This window comes from Ambystoma mexicanum, chromosome 6q (assembly GCF_040938575.1).
Source record: "Ambystoma mexicanum isolate Mex_15411 chromosome 6q, UKY_AmexF1_1, whole genome shotgun sequence".
In the NCBI taxonomy this organism is placed as follows: Eukaryota; Metazoa; Chordata; class Amphibia; order Caudata; family Ambystomatidae; genus Ambystoma; species Ambystoma mexicanum.
Genome location: NC_090937.1, coordinates 356,701,736 through 356,718,098, shown reverse-complemented (window position 1 = coordinate 356,718,098; position 16,363 = coordinate 356,701,736). Strand labels below are relative to the sequence as shown.

At 46.5% G+C, this 16,363-nt stretch overlaps 1 protein-coding gene across 1 annotated transcript in view; it reads left to right on the top strand.

Moving 5' to 3' along the window:
• Window positions 1-16,363, top strand: part of LOC138516040 (uncharacterized) — a 105,302-nt gene that overhangs the window by 32,983 nt on the left and 55,956 nt on the right. The window contains exon 3 of the mRNA XM_069630847.1: window positions 9,078-9,137. Within this exon, the coding sequence (XP_069486948.1) occupies window positions 9,078-9,137 (60 nt within the window). The remainder of the gene's footprint in view (window positions 1-9,077; window positions 9,138-16,363) is intronic.

The following is a 16,363-nucleotide window of genomic DNA, read 5'->3' as shown; positions in this document are numbered from 1 at the left end:
TACCGCGTTTTACTGCACACTTGCCTGCCTCACATGTATAACTGTGAGTATGTATTCGAAGAGAAGGACTCTGTATCCACATCGGGATCTACACGATTTTACAGGTTGGCTCCCTTCGTTCGTGTTTACACGAATGTCTTTGAGGAGCACACTTAGCCTCTATGGCAATACCGCTTGCGGCTGACAAACTCCACAGACCATGGCGCGGCTTTGCCGTGTCCATGGCAGTATTTTACACGCTCTACCTTACTCTTCACATTTCCGTACCTACAATTGGTTTGACATCCTTAGGTTGGAGACTGCTATTTACATATGGGTCTTCTTTGGTCTGATTTTAGATATTCTATTGGCCACACCCCACCTCTGCCCTGTCCTTTGGGTTGTTTACCAGAAGACTGGGTCATTAACTGGACACCTCGCTCACGTATCAGCAAAGTGAGTGTATTCTATCCACTCTACACCCCTAACGGTTTCTAAAAACTAAGATCTTACACTGAATAGTCTTCTTTTTCTATTACCCTACAGGGTCCATGTTATGAATATTATTGTGAAATAGGAACAGTGAAAGTTTATACCATAAAGATGGTTCTATGAACCGAAACGCGTCGGTCATCTTTTTGACACCCAAAAAGGGACTTTAGCTGGAAGTGGATGTTCATTGGAGCTATTGATTATAGTTTTGTGAAGTGACACATTTTCAGAGACCTGTGGCCGATTTACACAATGCCAGTTGTTGTAAGGCATTCTCTATGTTCTAAAAAGGTTCTGTGTATTATATGTAACATGGACATATATGTTCTCTATGTGTGAATAGAGGACACTGTGTAAATCTGATTCTATCGCTTCTAATAACTTGTTGGACTTGAAAGATTAAAATCCAAGAGTTACCTCTATAATCTAGGTTCTGATTTATTTATTTATACATTCCTCACTGATGTTTTAAACGTTATGTTTTTTGCTAATGTGAAATTGCCACTAACCATTTGTATCAAGTATAGAAGATAACAAGGTACTCTTGTACCCTAAAACTCACCTGAACGGTGCAAATCCAGTTAAGAAAAACTTATCTATGTATTGGGATTATTTCCCCTTTGGAGAGCATTTGGCTTTGCTGCGTAGCAATACACAGCTCTGGTTCTGCCTGTGAGGAGTACCAATGGCTGAGGAACTGTGCCTGTGCCGCCCAAAAGTATTTCTCCAGATCTGGTAGGGCCAGCCCTCCGCTTGTTACTGGAAGAGTCAGTGTCGAGTGTGCTACTCTGGTCGGTTTACCTGCCCATAGTAGCTCAAGGACCATGCTTTTCAGTTTGTTCAGATAGGATTGCGGTAGCAGTATGGGAATGTTGGAGAATAAGTACAGGAGTTTCGGGAGGATCACCATCTTAACCAGGGAGGCTCTTCCCCAGAGGGATAGTGGCAGGGTCTTCCATCGTGCCACTTTTTCCTGTAAGGATTTGGCAACCTCTTCGTAGTTGTCACGAAACACCTCATGATAGCTTAGCGACATCTGTATCCCCAGGTACCGTACTCTGGATGTTTTCCATGTAAGCTGAAAGTCGTCTGCAAACGGCATAGTTGCGGGGGTTGGCGGGAATATGATGGATTTTGACTGGTTGATTTTTAGCCAGGAGGCTGCTCTGAATCTGATAACTTCCCTCATGACTGGGTTCAGGTTTTCCGCGGGGTCACGTATGAACAACGCCACATCGTCTGCATATAGGGATATGATGAGCTTGTGCGGGCCTATGATGAGTCCCCTGCGTTGACGTTGTTCTCGCAGGTTGGAAGCTAGTGGTTCCATTACCAAAGCAAATATCAACGCCGATAGTGGGCAGCCCTGTCTGGTGCCGCGTTGCAGTTCCACGAGGGCCGATTTTGCTGATCCTACGATGATGTTGGCTTGTGGCTTGGTGTACAATAGGGACATCAGTTTGATGAAACGGGCTCCCAGTCCCATCCTGGTAAGTACTGTGAACAGGAAAGGCCATTCAACCGAGTCGAATGCCTTCTCGGCATCGAGCAGGACCACGACTGCTTGTTGGGAGGGATCTAGCGCTTCAATGACGCCAAAGAGTCTTCTAATGCCGAAGGTTGTTTTGCGGCCGGGTATGAACCCTGCCTGGTCTGCGAGCACCAGGGCGGGCATCAATGGCATCAGCCTGTTCGCTAGCACCTTTGCTAGTATTTTGTTGTCGAGATTGAGCAGGGAGATAGGATGGTAGGACGCGCATTCCTCTGGTGGTTTGCCGGGTTTATGTAAGAGGATGACGTTGGCTTCGCAAGTGGACTGGGGGAGGGCTCCCCTTTCTAGTGCCTCCTCGTACACCGCAGCTAGGAGGGGGGCAAGGGTGTCAGCAAATGCCTTATAGAATTCTCCCGTTAGGCCATCCGGGCCGGGAGCTTTGGAATTCGGGAGGGCTTTAATGGCCTCGATGATCTCTTCTTGTGTGACCATTTAGTGGTTCTCGCATTTGACTCTCGACCCAGTACAGCTCTGTGTCTTCAAGGTATTGCAGTGGGGCGTTTGAGTCTCTGTTATGTTTGGTACTGTAAAGGTCCTGGTAAAAGATTTTAAATTCCTCAGCCATTCCTTCGTCGGTGTGAGTTAGCACACCTTGCTCGGTGCGAATTCCTTCTATTGGCGACGTCTTGTTGTCGGCTCTTATCAAGTTTGCCAAGAGAGCACCGGGCTTTTGGCCCTCACCATACTGTCTAAATTGGCTGTTGCGGTTTAGAAATTTTATTTCACGATCCGCTGTGGCGTTGAACTTCTGTAACTCCTCTTTCAGGGCGGCCTTTATTCTTGGGTCGTCTATGCTTGTGTTTTGGAGCTCGAGGTTCTTTAGTTGCTTTTCGCTGGCTGCCAGTTCTCGCCTGATGAGTTTGAGGATGCCGTTTTTCTTTGCGAGGCAGATTCCTCTTGTAAAACACTTTAGAGCTTCCCAGATCGTGCTGGCGGAGGGGACCGAACCCATGTTGGAATACAGGAACTTGGTGATCTCCTCCCTCAGTTCGGATGCGAATACCTCATCTTGCATAGAGCCGGTTTTGAAGCGCCAGCGCTGCAGCGGGGACCTGGGGTTGGAGGGATTGAGGCTGAGGATTATTGGGGAGTGATTGGAGAGAGTTCTTGGTAGGATGTGACATGGGCCGCTCACCAGTGGGCCATTTGCTGAGGTAAAGAAGTAGTCAATCCTGGAGCTTGTGTTATGTACCGCCGCGTGAAAGGTGTAGTCTTGTAGCTCTCCGTTGGAAGCTCTCCATGCGTCTTTCAGATCGAATGCCCTACAGATTTCTCTTATTTGAAGGCTGGCTTTGGATATGGGCTGTCGTGTGTTCTTTGATCTGTCTTTCGTCGGGTCGAGCACTGTATTCATATCCCCTCCCCAAATGATGGTTGATGGGTCTTGGGTGGAGAGATGGGTTAGCACCCAGCCAAAGTTGCCGGGGCCCTCTACGTTAGGTGCGTAGGAGTTGACAAGGGTTATTTTTGGGCCTGCTATGATGCCACATACTAGGATGGCTCTGCCTTCGGAGTTTTCGTTGTGTGGACTAGTCGGAAGTTGGTCCGCTTGTGGATTAGGATTGCGACTCCTCTGGAGTAAGATGAATAGGAGGAGAAGTATCTATGGTAACCCCAGCTCCTAGCCCAGAGGTGGTCTTTTCCTGGAAGTAAATGCGTTTCTTGGAGCATGGCCACGTTCGACCTCGTGATTTTCCTGGTTTTAGCCGGGATGTTGCCTCCTCTTATATTCCAGGTTGTCACTTTGAATGGAGTGAATTGAAAAATATGTTGGTGTTCGTTTTGTTCTCACCGATCGGTGATCTTGTGGTTAGCTTTGACCCGAGGGAGGAGGGTCGGCGAGTGGCATTGAATGGGTGGCGCAATTCTTTCCCCTTTCCCTTGGTGGTTCCCTTTGATGAAACCATGGTGGGATTAAACACCTCAACCGGAGGTGACTTGGTGCATGTAACAACCCTCCCCTGCGTGGGCAACCCCCAACTGGCCCACGGAGCTCCTCCCTTATAAACAAAACTGTGAACGTTGCTGTGCTTGGGGCACTAGAAGCCTTCCAGGAGGAAGGGTGGCTCTCCAACAAACTAGGATTTTAACTGTGTGGTGGGAAGCGTGCGTGGCGGTGCCTGAGGCATGTCACCACCTCCATCAGTTTCTGAGATCGGCTGTTATGGTGGGTCTCTGTGTCTTTGGTTTTCACGAGGTGGCCTTGAGATGTTTGGGGTGGGTCTGCATCCGGCGCGGTCTAGGTAGTCACTGGCCTCTTCTGGTGTGTGAAAGAAAAGTGCTTTCCCCTCATGTTGAATGTGAAGTTTTGCTGGGTATAGCATTGAATAAAGTATTTGGTTGTCTTGCAGTCGCCTCTTGACAGCCGTGAATCAACGCCTCTGTGTCTGTACCGTGGGGGAGAAGTCTGGGAAGAATTGGATTGGGTCTCCGTCATATTGGAGTTTCCCTTTTTCCCTGGCAGCCTTGAGTATTGCATCCCGGTCTTTAAAGTTTAGTAGCTTTGCAATAATTGGACGCGGGTTTGCGCCTGGGATTGGTCTGGTGTTTGGGATTCTATGAGCTCGTTCTACGACAAACAGCTGGGAGAGTAGTTCCTTCCCGAAAGGTTCTATGCAGATCTGTTCGACGTGGTCTTCCATTTTCCCCTGGAGTTGTTGTTCTCTGATTCCAATAATTCTAATATTGTTCCTGTGGGAGCATCCTTCTAAATCCTTGTTTTTGGCGTGACTGCCTTCATTTGGGATTTTAGGGTGGAAACTCTTGAAGTCAGGGCCGCCGTACCATCGTCTAGGTCAGATACACGTTGTTCCACGGTGTCCAGCCTATCGGCGTGTTTGTCGAGACGGTGTTGAAGGTGATCTACTTTTGATGAGAGGTTGTCAAGTTTACTGCCAGATCACCAATTCCTGGTTTTAGATCCATCAGGATTTCCCTAATATTGAAGTTTGGAGGTTGCTCTTCTGTTAGTGTCATATCTGGTGATGGCGATACCACTCTGCTGCCCCCATTAGGAGGTTTACTGGTGGAGCTGGCCTCAAAGTTCAGTTTCTTTTGGGATTTGTCGGGTTTTCCCCATGGTGCGATTTATTTCAGCCGCTGTAGGCTTGGGGTGGGAGTAAGTGAGTCGCTGGTGGTTGTGATCAGGCGTCTACGTGATTTAGAGGGCTTCCGTTGTGCTAGAGGTGTTGTGTAGAAGACTGATTAGTGACTGTTGCGTGATGTGGAGGGTTTGGGCCGCTCCCGGTTGTTGGCGGGTTCGCTCCGTTCTGCGGCTCAGACCTCGGATGCCCACCCACACCGTTTCAGAGGCAGGCACTTGTGGGGGCTGATTTAGGACCGGGTCTCCCTGGGTGGCATGGACTGGTATTGCCCTGATTTGGTTTAATCCGTCTCCTGTGGGATGCTTGTGATGCTGGTTGGAAGAGGTGTTCCCTGCAGCTTTCACAGGTCAGTTGTGTGCACCCCCCGGGTGGAGCTCCGTGAGAAGTGCCAGCTGTTTTGGTGTCGTAGTTGTGGTATGCAAAGAAGGCAGTTAAAGAATTCATGGAAAATATAAGAATCCTTGGCTTCTCCTACATCTCAAAGGAGCCCGCCAACTCTTTTAGGATGGGTGCAGGGTTAGGGTATATTCAAACTTACATTTCAGGGTTGTGGGGGTTGAGGAGCGGTGGGGGTTCAAAATGTGGGCATGGCGTCCTTGTTCCTCATGACAAATGCCACAAAAATGCAGTGAAATGGTCCCTACAGTGAGTTGTAGCTGATCCCAATATGATTCTATCAAACAAATACTCCTATTCAAATCTGACAGCACTGTACTAGCATGATCTAACCACTTTCCAGTGACCTGCACAGTAAACTGCCAAACAAGAAGCAAAACCAAGTTATATGCTTAGCCCTGGATGACTTCAGACCCTAGGCAAAATCAAATACGAGTCTTTCACAGAAGAATTCTGTGGATCAATTCATGGCGAACCTGAGACACACTTGCTTGAGACGATCCTCAAGAGCATACGCACGGAAATCATGAGATCCTCAGACTGTCTTAACCTGCTGTGGAAAAACACAGTGAAACCCCAATCCAACTCAGTATTAAATGGTGCCACAAAAGTTTAGCCACCCTGAAGAGAGAAGGTTGGACGGTATGATAGCTTAGGAGCAGGCAATGTATGTGTTTGGAAGCAAGACAACGCAGAGCAACACAGGTTTCAATCCCGGTTCCGCACTTAGAGACTGGCCTCCAGTATTGTGTGTTCTAAAAGATTAATTGATTAAAGGTAACAAGCTGGAGATGAAATGGCATTCATCCCAAAGGACAAAATTGACCCCTCTCACACACCACCAGTCGTAAAAAGGTGCCATAGTCAGGGCCAAGAAACATTTTTACCAAATGCAAATAATGAATTCCTGTAACAAGATCGCTGAGCTATTTCAAATATTCTAACAAGTCACTAATCTGGAAGGTCTTAAGTCTAACTCTGACCCCTATTAACCTGTTACAGACAAAATAGCAGCCATGTTCATCAAAAAGATTCAGGACATCAAGACTTTCATTCTTTCACATTCGCAAAGCATCCTTATGCAGAACCGTTTGGACGGTACGGAAAGTTACTGGTTGACAATCAGTCAACTTGGAGACTTTCCTGAAGATCTCAAACATACTGAAAGCCTTGGGTGCCCAGAAAGTCTCATGTGCAGCCAAAAATCCTAAGACAACTTATGATAACTCTGCCACTATCCATAGCTGGCCTCTGCCATGCTTCCTTCAAAATGGGATGCTTTCCACTGGACCTTAAAAAAGCTACAATCACCATCCTAAAAAAGGTAATCGCTAATCCTACCATAACAACAAACTACCACCCACAGCTAACACCATTTTCAAGGTCAAAAACATGGAAAGATTATTGGCTTCACAAATACTCACCTTAGGTACCATAGGCATAAGGGTTAAGGCCACCCAGAGGCATGGAAACTACTCACTTTTGTCCAATACTCTGGTCTTAGACGGCATCCGGTGATTTGCATTTGTTTCTATGCTTTTGCATTCGATGCTTTTGCATTCAATGCTATCACTATAAACTGTCTTAGACATAATATACTCCAGGCCCTTAACTCAAACAAACCCTTTGACCATATTAGACTTATCAGTGGCCTAACACAGTCAACCACAAAATCCTGTCATCGTCTACAGAAACATATCGCATTGGGAGCCAGGGTCTCAAATGGTTTGAATCTTACTTGAAGAATAACTTCTATAAATCAGCATGAGAGAACTTCTCTCCAAACCCACAATCCCACTATAACCCACAACCCCACTATGTAGTCTCCCACAGGGATCTGCATTATCACCATTACACTTTACTGCATACCTGTAACCCTGCACTTCACTGCTGGACTTTTTTCAGTGCACTTACCAACGTTATGCAGATGACATCCATCCTGTCATCCAAATCTATCCATACCCAAACAAACAAAGGGACATCCTCTCCTACAACATCGGACAGAATTTCCAATCAATGTCATAGATCTGCCTTTGTTTAAATTGAGACAAAACTGAAGAGATTGTATTTGGCTCCCAGACCCTGATGACACTTCCATTCCCATGTCCTTCATCACTGATCACATCACCTTGACAATTGACACAGGCCAACAATCTTTGAGTAATCTTTAGTTTCAATTCACCCTTGGTTCCCAAAGTTAATATCATGTGCACGTAAATTACCTTTTTAAATCTATATGTTACATAACCTCACTTCTCTCGTGGAATTCCCATAACGAAAATAACTGGTTGAAGCCCTTATACTACCTCATTTAAATCACTGCAATACCTTTATCTTCAACTACACCAGAACCAGGCTGCTGGACTGATCTGCAAATTATGCTGATATGCAAAGTCATGCTGAGTGTTACATTAGGTGGCGGCTTGTATAAAATTTAACATGCTACATGTTGTGCTGTTTCCCAAAATGGACCACATGACATCTTGTAAAGTAACATTCCATTGCTTTGGGAGTTATATTAGTCCTACCCTCCATGCTCAGTCCTGCCTATCTTCCAGGCTCTCTGTCCGTATCATTATTATTGTTATAATTAGCATATTTATTGTGTGCGCACCTAGCTTTGAGAAGCAACGGAGTGCTTTACAAGTCTTAAGCGGAAATACAGAGTGAGGGAAGCAGAGATACAAAGGAGCAGGGAGCTACCATTGGGGGAGGGTGGGCAATTTGGCAGCAAGGCATCTACAAGCAACCAGGAGCGGACCCGGGGTGGGGGCAGATAGTCCACATACACACATGTTGTCTTACACACTAGTGCATACATAGAACCTTACCTGTCACTACCGCGGCTCATCAGTTCGATCGCGCCGTGCCTGTCAGCCTCTGCGGACACTCGTGTGCATCGCAGGGGCTGAGAGTTCGATTTAGAAAGACCGCTGTGCGGTCACAGGGCTTCATTACAAGTGAGGCGTTAAGGGGTTAACAGCGCCGGTAAAGGTGCCGGCGCCGTTAACCCCATACTGCCTCATTACGAGGTCCCCTCGCGGGACCCGCTCTGGATGTCTGGTCAGACCACCCGTCCTTTGCCGGTCCCGCGAGGGGACCAGCATGCTAAAAACGGGCACGTAATTAATCATCATTTATCCAAAGTTTCTGCCATGATCACTCCCCAGAATAAATGTTTTTAAAGACCATTTTCTGAATAACACTTTCTGTGTAGACTTGTGTGGGCCAAGTTCAATATATAAGGACTTTGAGCCTGTTTAGTTTCCATTTCTGCACATAAAGTACATTTTATTCCAAGAAGCATTTGTAAATTAATAATCTACTCATTTGGTTATTAAAAGTGCCGTTGGTTCTAATGCAAAACACACCTTCTGCTGGACGGTAAGTGGCTTAACTTTATTTTTCATTGTCGGCCTGTGTGGAATTATACCAATGCAGTTCTGTTAATGTACTCCTAAACTGTGTGGCTACTAGTAGTTTGATTAAAAGTAAAACGATGTGCACAAATACCTTACACAACGCTCATTACAAGAAGTTGTCTCTTTCTGCAGGCCCTCAGCACTACGTATACAGATGTGATATTTCTGAAAGTGGATGTAGATTGCAACGAAGTAAGTAATTGCCTTTTAAAAATAAAAATAAATGTATCTCTATTGCTGCTACTTGGACCTGTTGTGTTTGACTGACGTGAATCCACATTGCTTGCACGGAGCAAATGTTTTGGCCTTTAGTTTAATTATTACGTTTGAGCATTGACACTATGCAAGGTCCCTCTCAGACTCGCACATCCCAGGAGCCTGCGTAAATACCCACCATGAGAGCAAAATACCTTTCTTTCTCAATCTTAAAACTCCCTAAAATGTCAATTTGAAAGACGTCATTTAGTTGTCATTTTATAACTGTTAATATTGTAGTTCGGCTGTCGGATTAAACACCCTTGGGTTTAAACATGCCTCCTCCCTCCCTGTAATTGGCAACAACTTAACACCCAATCACGCACACTTGTGTTTTGGAAATACTGTTCTACTAAAAAACGTTCCTACTGGTTGCATGTGCTGTGACACCTTTAGTGGCAGGGAAACCTGGGCCCTCCGAACAGTTTTGAGGCTGAAACGGCCTGGCAGATCTGAAAAATGGCGTAATGCACACTCCATCGCATCTATCCCATAGGTCAGATAAGTTATCTGTGGTGTGCAAAAAACACCACCAAGAACAACGTCTGCAGAGGTGTAGTGGTGATATGGAGTTTTGTCTTCCGCAGATCCTATTTGTGTTATCGTGGGAAAGGCGCAAACGAGAAGACAAGCATTGGCAGAGCCGACAGTTCTGCTTTGGTACAGACATTGTACAGTCTGTCTGTGACGGGTGAAGGAATGAGGGGCAATGAGGAGTGAGGGAAAGAAGGGTCCATTGACACAAGGCTGGTGAGGGAAAGAGAGGGGCAGTGATGAGCAGTGGCTTCGCTAGGGTGGTCCCTGGGGGGGCCAGGGCCTCCCATGTGAAACCCTGTGCCCCCCATTTGCCCCCTACCTAAAACGAGCAGTGACCATGTTCTCCCCTTACTTTTGTCTGTGCACCCCTACTTTTGTCTTTGGCCCCCTCTGTGACCCTCCTAAATTTGATTCCTGGAGACGCCACTGGTGATTAGCAGGGGAAATGGTCGAGCGTGCATGGCACGGTCTGCAGGTGTACAGGTGTATGGACAAGGAGATGGGTGATGGTGCAGTGCACAGGACAAATAGCACAACAACAACATTCATCATAGCTATGCAGCAGATGTGCAAACCCCATACGTCGGCAACTGGATCTAGCAGAATCCGTTTGAAAATTGTCAAGTGGAATATCCACCTGGACACCCTCCCATCTAGTAAAAAAAAACTTACCCAGCAAAGGCTGGTTGTGGCAGGTCCATGAAATCACCAGCAATATAATGTCAGCTTGAGTAGCTCAGACTAGTGAAAATTGCAGTTGACCTCTAAGGAATGGGGTCTACCGGATCCAGTGTGTAACATATGGGTTTTAATACTGGAATTGACCTGTGCAAATCACCCCACACCTTGCTTGACAGCAGTTCAGTACCAGATACAGATACTCATCTGTGTGCAACTTCATCCAGTATTTGCATTTTTCAAAAATGTTATTGGTATTTATAAATTGCTATTGTCAAATAGCAATGATAATCGAAATAGGGAAACACAAATATCAGATGAAATAAATTAGGTTAGTTATCAGAAAAAGAGGATAGAACTGTTAGAAATATACAACAGGAACGTATTCAAATGACAGAAAATAAATAGGCACCCTTTTTATGCCCATCACAAAAGAATTATGTGAAGTACATAACAGTCACTTGATTCGTTGAACGAATGGGAGGGTTATCAAGTCCCGCGCTTAAACCCTATAAATTACAAAGTCCAAAGGAAAAGGCAATGTTGCCAAAATCATTCAAGAGAAAAAAATCTTGATGTACATCATATTAAAAAGAATTTCTGAAACTTTTGGATTTTTTTCTCTTGAATGATTTTGGCAACATTGCCTTTTCCTTTGAGGGAGGGTTTGAGCGTGTGACTTGATAACCCTCCCATTCTTTCAACGAATCAAGTATCAAGTACATAACATTGTGGGAAGCTCTGTGGGAGGTGTTTTTTCTGCAACCACCCATCTTTTCGCCTTAATTTTGTCATTTCAATTTGAGGAAAATATTATATTGCTGAGTTATCATAAGAGTGGTCACTAGCACACATTTCATATACGATTCCACATCACACAGATACTACATAACAGTCACATTTTGTTCATTAAACATGGAGCAAAGATACGGTCATAAGTGCTCTTTCCGTGTACCTTCAAAATGGATTTTATAAAAGACATTACATTTTACCGAAGTGTACTTTGTGAAAATCTTTGGAGTTCCCTTCCCATTTAAATCAATATTTTTGCTTGAATTCATTAAATGAGTCTTGCAGGGTTTTTTTTGCAGTAAATGCAGCATGCATTTTTCATGTTGCTATAAAGTGTTTCATATAAAGGTATTGTTGTTTCTGCGAGTGGGTTGTGGAGGGCGACAAATATTGTTTTGACCCAGGGAGCAAACTGGGCAAAGAATAAAGCCAAATACAGTTGCAATGCCCCAGAAATAGCATCCAAACCAAGTGCATAAATCCTATAGATGCAGGGCCGGTGCAAGGAATTTTCCCACCCCAGGAAAACTGTCAGATTGACCCCCCCCCCAATCTAGATCCTAACTGTTCTCAACCAACGGTCCTCATTTTGTTACCAATTGCCGTAAACACATTACATCCATGTCACCAGAATGAGGAAACAAGGAGGGGCTAGTTTGGAAATCTAAAACACAACCTTTCAACCACTTTAGTTTGCAACAAAAATGCAGATCATGTTGTGGGAGAGGCAAGCCTGCCTGCACAGTCCATGGCACCGGCCACATCTGATCACACACGGCACCACAGATGGAGATGCTGGTGTCATTGATTCCCAGGGGCCTGTCTACTCAGAGCAATTAACCTGGGCGCTACCCTGCCATAGTCTGCCCCCGATTATAAATGATGCCTCATGAATAAGCCAAAGATGCATTGGGCTGTGGTATAGCCGTACCTGCCCCAGCCATGCTGTAACCAGAGGCCCTGGCTGGAGGTCAGGAAACGGCAGTCAGAGTTGACCTGCTCCCAGCAGCCTGGAGGATGGTCAGCAGCAGTCCAACGGGTGTGACAGCCTCCGCCCCATATCCACACACCCCCAGACTGCCTCATCTCCAAGGCGTTGCAACCCAAACACGCCAGCGCTACTCAAGCAGACCCGCTCCTAACCGACTTGCTCTGTCTGCTGAGGTGAAGGTCAACATGCTCATGCCCAAGAGGGGTTAATTTATACTCATCAGATTAGGCTCTGCCAGTCAAACTGCACTACAAAGCGCAGTCGATCCCATAGACCTCTTCTACAGAGTGCAGCCTGCCCTCAGCCTAGGTTACTTAGTGCAGTCTACCCTCACACCTGCTCTAGAGAGTGCAGCCATCCATCAAACCTGCTCTACATAAGACAGCCAGCCCCACCACTGACCTACAAAGTGATGCTGAGTGCAGTCTATCCTGCAGACCTGTTCTACCAAGTGCAGTCTGTCCTGAACCCTACACTACATGGTGCAGTCTGCCCCAAACATGCTTTAGAGCCCAGTCGTTACTCAAACCTGCTGTACAGGGTGCAACCTACCCTCATACCTGCTCTACAGAGTACAATCATCACTTCATACCTGCTCTACTCTACATAGTGCAGTCTTCCATCATACCTGCTCTACAGAGTGCAGCCTGCCCTCATGCCTGATCCCAGAAGTTGTCTGCACCTCACATCTGCAATGCAAAGTGCAGCTTAGCCCCCAAATGTGTTATATGGGGTGTGGACTGCCCCTTACACCTGCACTGGAAAGTGCAGTCGATCCCCCACACCGGTTCTACACAGTGCAGTCAGTCCCTGACATGTGCAACTCCTTGTCACGTTGCTTGACTTTTCATGGACCCTTTTCATTTATGTGCGTTCTTTGTCGGTATTTCTTTGCCCTACTCTCTCTCTCTATTATTTCCTGTTGTTTACTGCTATCAGATCTTATATTGTACCAACCCATTCATTTTATAAAGCACCTTGGCGTAAGGCGCTATTGAAACAAATAAACAAACAACACCCTTACACTTTAGAGTGCAGTGTTCCCAAACACCTGCTTCACACAGTGCAGTCTGCCTTCACAAATACTCTGTAGCCAAGTGTGCTGCTTAAACATGTGCTTGTGAAAGCAGTTGTCTTCTCTCACACTGGCTTTGCATAGAGCAGTATACCCTAACCTTTTACATTATAGATTGCTGTCTACTTTACCCCCTACAGCACTGAATGTGATGTGTTCTCTCTCTCTTACTCTGCAGTGTGGTCAACCCCTCACACCCATACCCTATAATGTAGTGTGTCATCCAACTCTCCTACACAAAAGTCAGCTTGCCCCTCACATCTGCAGTACAAAGTGGAGTTTATCCCTCAGAAATATTCTAGGGAGTGCAGTCAGAGTGCAATGTGTTCCCAAACCTGCTCTACAAAGTACAGTCTACATCCTACCCCGTGCTCTGCAGGTTGCAGTCCACCCTCACACCAGCTAGAAAGAGTCTAGATGGCCCTCGCCTCGCATCTGCTCTGCATTCCAAAGTGTTACGCTCACCTGCTCTACAGAGTGCAGTCTACCACACAAACCTGCTCAACCAAGTGCATCTGCCCTCACATCTACTCTAAGCACTGCAGCATATCCCCAAACCTGCTCTACAGTAGTCTACCACTCACATCCGTTCGTCAGAGTACACGTGCCTCTCACACTCGCTCTTTGAGCCGTCTGCACTCCTGCCTACATTACAGAGTGCAGTGTGCCCACTCTATGTGGCAATATCTGCTCCTCACTCTGCTCTTGAGTGCAGCCTGCCCTTACAAATGCTCTGTGGTGTAGCCTCACACCTGAGCTACAATGTGTAGCCTAGCCCAAAACCTGTTGTGCAGGGTGCAGTCTACCCCTACACCCACACTACAAGTGTAGTCTATCCCCTAAGCAATCTGCTCTTACACTTTTTCTACTGAGTCAAGTCTACCTTCACGCCTACTATGGACGTTAGCCTAATGCTCATATCTGCCCTGCTGAGTGCAGTTGTCCTCTTTTGTCTGCTCCCCACGACTGCACTAGCCACCTAACACACTCTTGATACACACTGCGGTCTGCCTTTCGTATCTGTGCCACAGAGTGTGCAGCCTGCTCCCGGGACCCTGCTCTTCCACGGAGTGTAGCCCCTTGCAGAGAGCTCCATCTTCTACTCTGTTCAAATGAGTGCAACACCACTATTAAACCATAACCACAATTGTTCTCTTTACCCCCACATGCTCCCCGGAGGCGCAGGCTCCAAGCTGGCTGCCACCACACCACACAGAGTAGCCCCATCCTACTCAGTCCACTGGCCCATGTGATGCCTCCACCCCACGACCATGGAGCCCCAGGGATGGTTGATGGCGCTGAGCCTGGTGCTGCGCTGGATCTGGTCTCGCTGGTGGCTAGTGCTGCTAATCACCTCTATCTGCATTGACCACTGGTACCGTTACTTTACTTACTTGGTCGGCACTAGGCAGTAGATGGCATAGCACCATCCTCGGTACACCTGCCCTGCGTTGTGCGGTCGCACCAGGGACGGCTCTATCACTAATGTTAGAATATATATACCACTGAGTCGACGATCGGTCGAGGGGGCACATGCAGTTGGTGGAGTGCTAATGCGCATTGCGCAGGTTCCAGCGCTGCTACCACGCCGATACCACTCGTGACCCTGACCTGAACCCAATCCCAACCTTCACGGTCAGTGCCACCTGCTCTGCTGCTGCTGCATGCCTGCAGACAGTGTAACAACAGCAGGACTGGCAGTATCACCACAGCTAAAGCAGTAATTAGTGTGGCAGTGTTAATGCAGCATTTTGCCGCTCTAACATTTACAAATTATAGGCAAGCGCCTAACCTTGCATAGTGATAGCACCGGCCCTGTATACATGGACTAGGCACCATGTGTAAAGTTCAGAGAACAATGCAATGAGGCTCATTCCAAGTTTGGTGGTAATTCTGACGAACTATAGTCAAACCGAATTACTGTTATCGCCATTTGGTCCCTCGGATTTACCGCTGGATTACAAGTGGTGGTAGGTGGCGTAACTCCCTATTTTTTGGAGTCTATAGGACTCCATGGGGATAGTGGTAATTCTACCGATTGTGACCACTTTTGGGCAGTAAGGTGTAGGATTTACCTCCAGCATGTTGCTGGAGGTAAATCCTCCACTTCAACACCAAACTCGGTAAAAGTCACGGTAATGGAATTACTGGCACTTTTGTACCGCACCACCAAACTCGGATGAGCCCCAATGTCGTTATATTTTAACACCATAGTTTTCATCATAACTGCAGGTAAATGAGGCATTCAAAGAGGTCATCCAGGAAGTATTTTCTTTGTCCAAGGTTGAGCCTAAGAGGAGTGAACAGCAGCCAAAGCAAATAGTGGTAGCCTACCAGTACATGCCACAGCCATGGCGTGGGCCACATTGAATGCTAAAGGCATGGTAATGACAGCGAGATTGCATTTCAATGGATGCCTTAGCGTGGAGGCGGGCGGGGGGCATTACATTCTGTGGGAATGCCATGGGTGTCAATAAGTGCCCTGCCCAGGCCCTGAAAGGGAATCAGCATAGCACTGAAGTCGGTAGGGATATAGTCTAAGGACACCTATGGGCGTTTCATACATTGAAGATGTCGTGCCTGCTTCTACAAATTCATAGCCATATTTGTGGCTTGCATTTGGTCGTTCTTTAGGCAAGACCAAAAAAAAAAAATCCTATGGCCAAAACAATATTTGGCAAAGCCAAAAACACTCGCTTTTATAGGGACAAGCTTGTATGTGTGTTGTATATGGGAATGTCTGTATTTGAACATGACAAACATGAAATGGCTAGGAGGTCCCAACCCCCTCTATATCCAAAGTATTATGTATGTATGTTGATGGGACGTCTAAAAAGCCAGCACTACTCCTCAGCAAGCGTGTACAAGCTTCCTGTGATAGTATGACAGTTGAAAACAGAGTTGCTGTATATTAATGCTACAGCAGGAGACCCTTTCAGCAGAGCTGCTATGCAGCATTCTAGTAATAGAGTGTCGTTGTGTGTGGGAGGTTTTAGCAGCAAACCCAAGGGCTGAATAGGCATGGAGACCAAACTCCCCTTTTATAATTTTGTGTTGACCGGGTGAATATGTTATTGTGTACAAGTACAG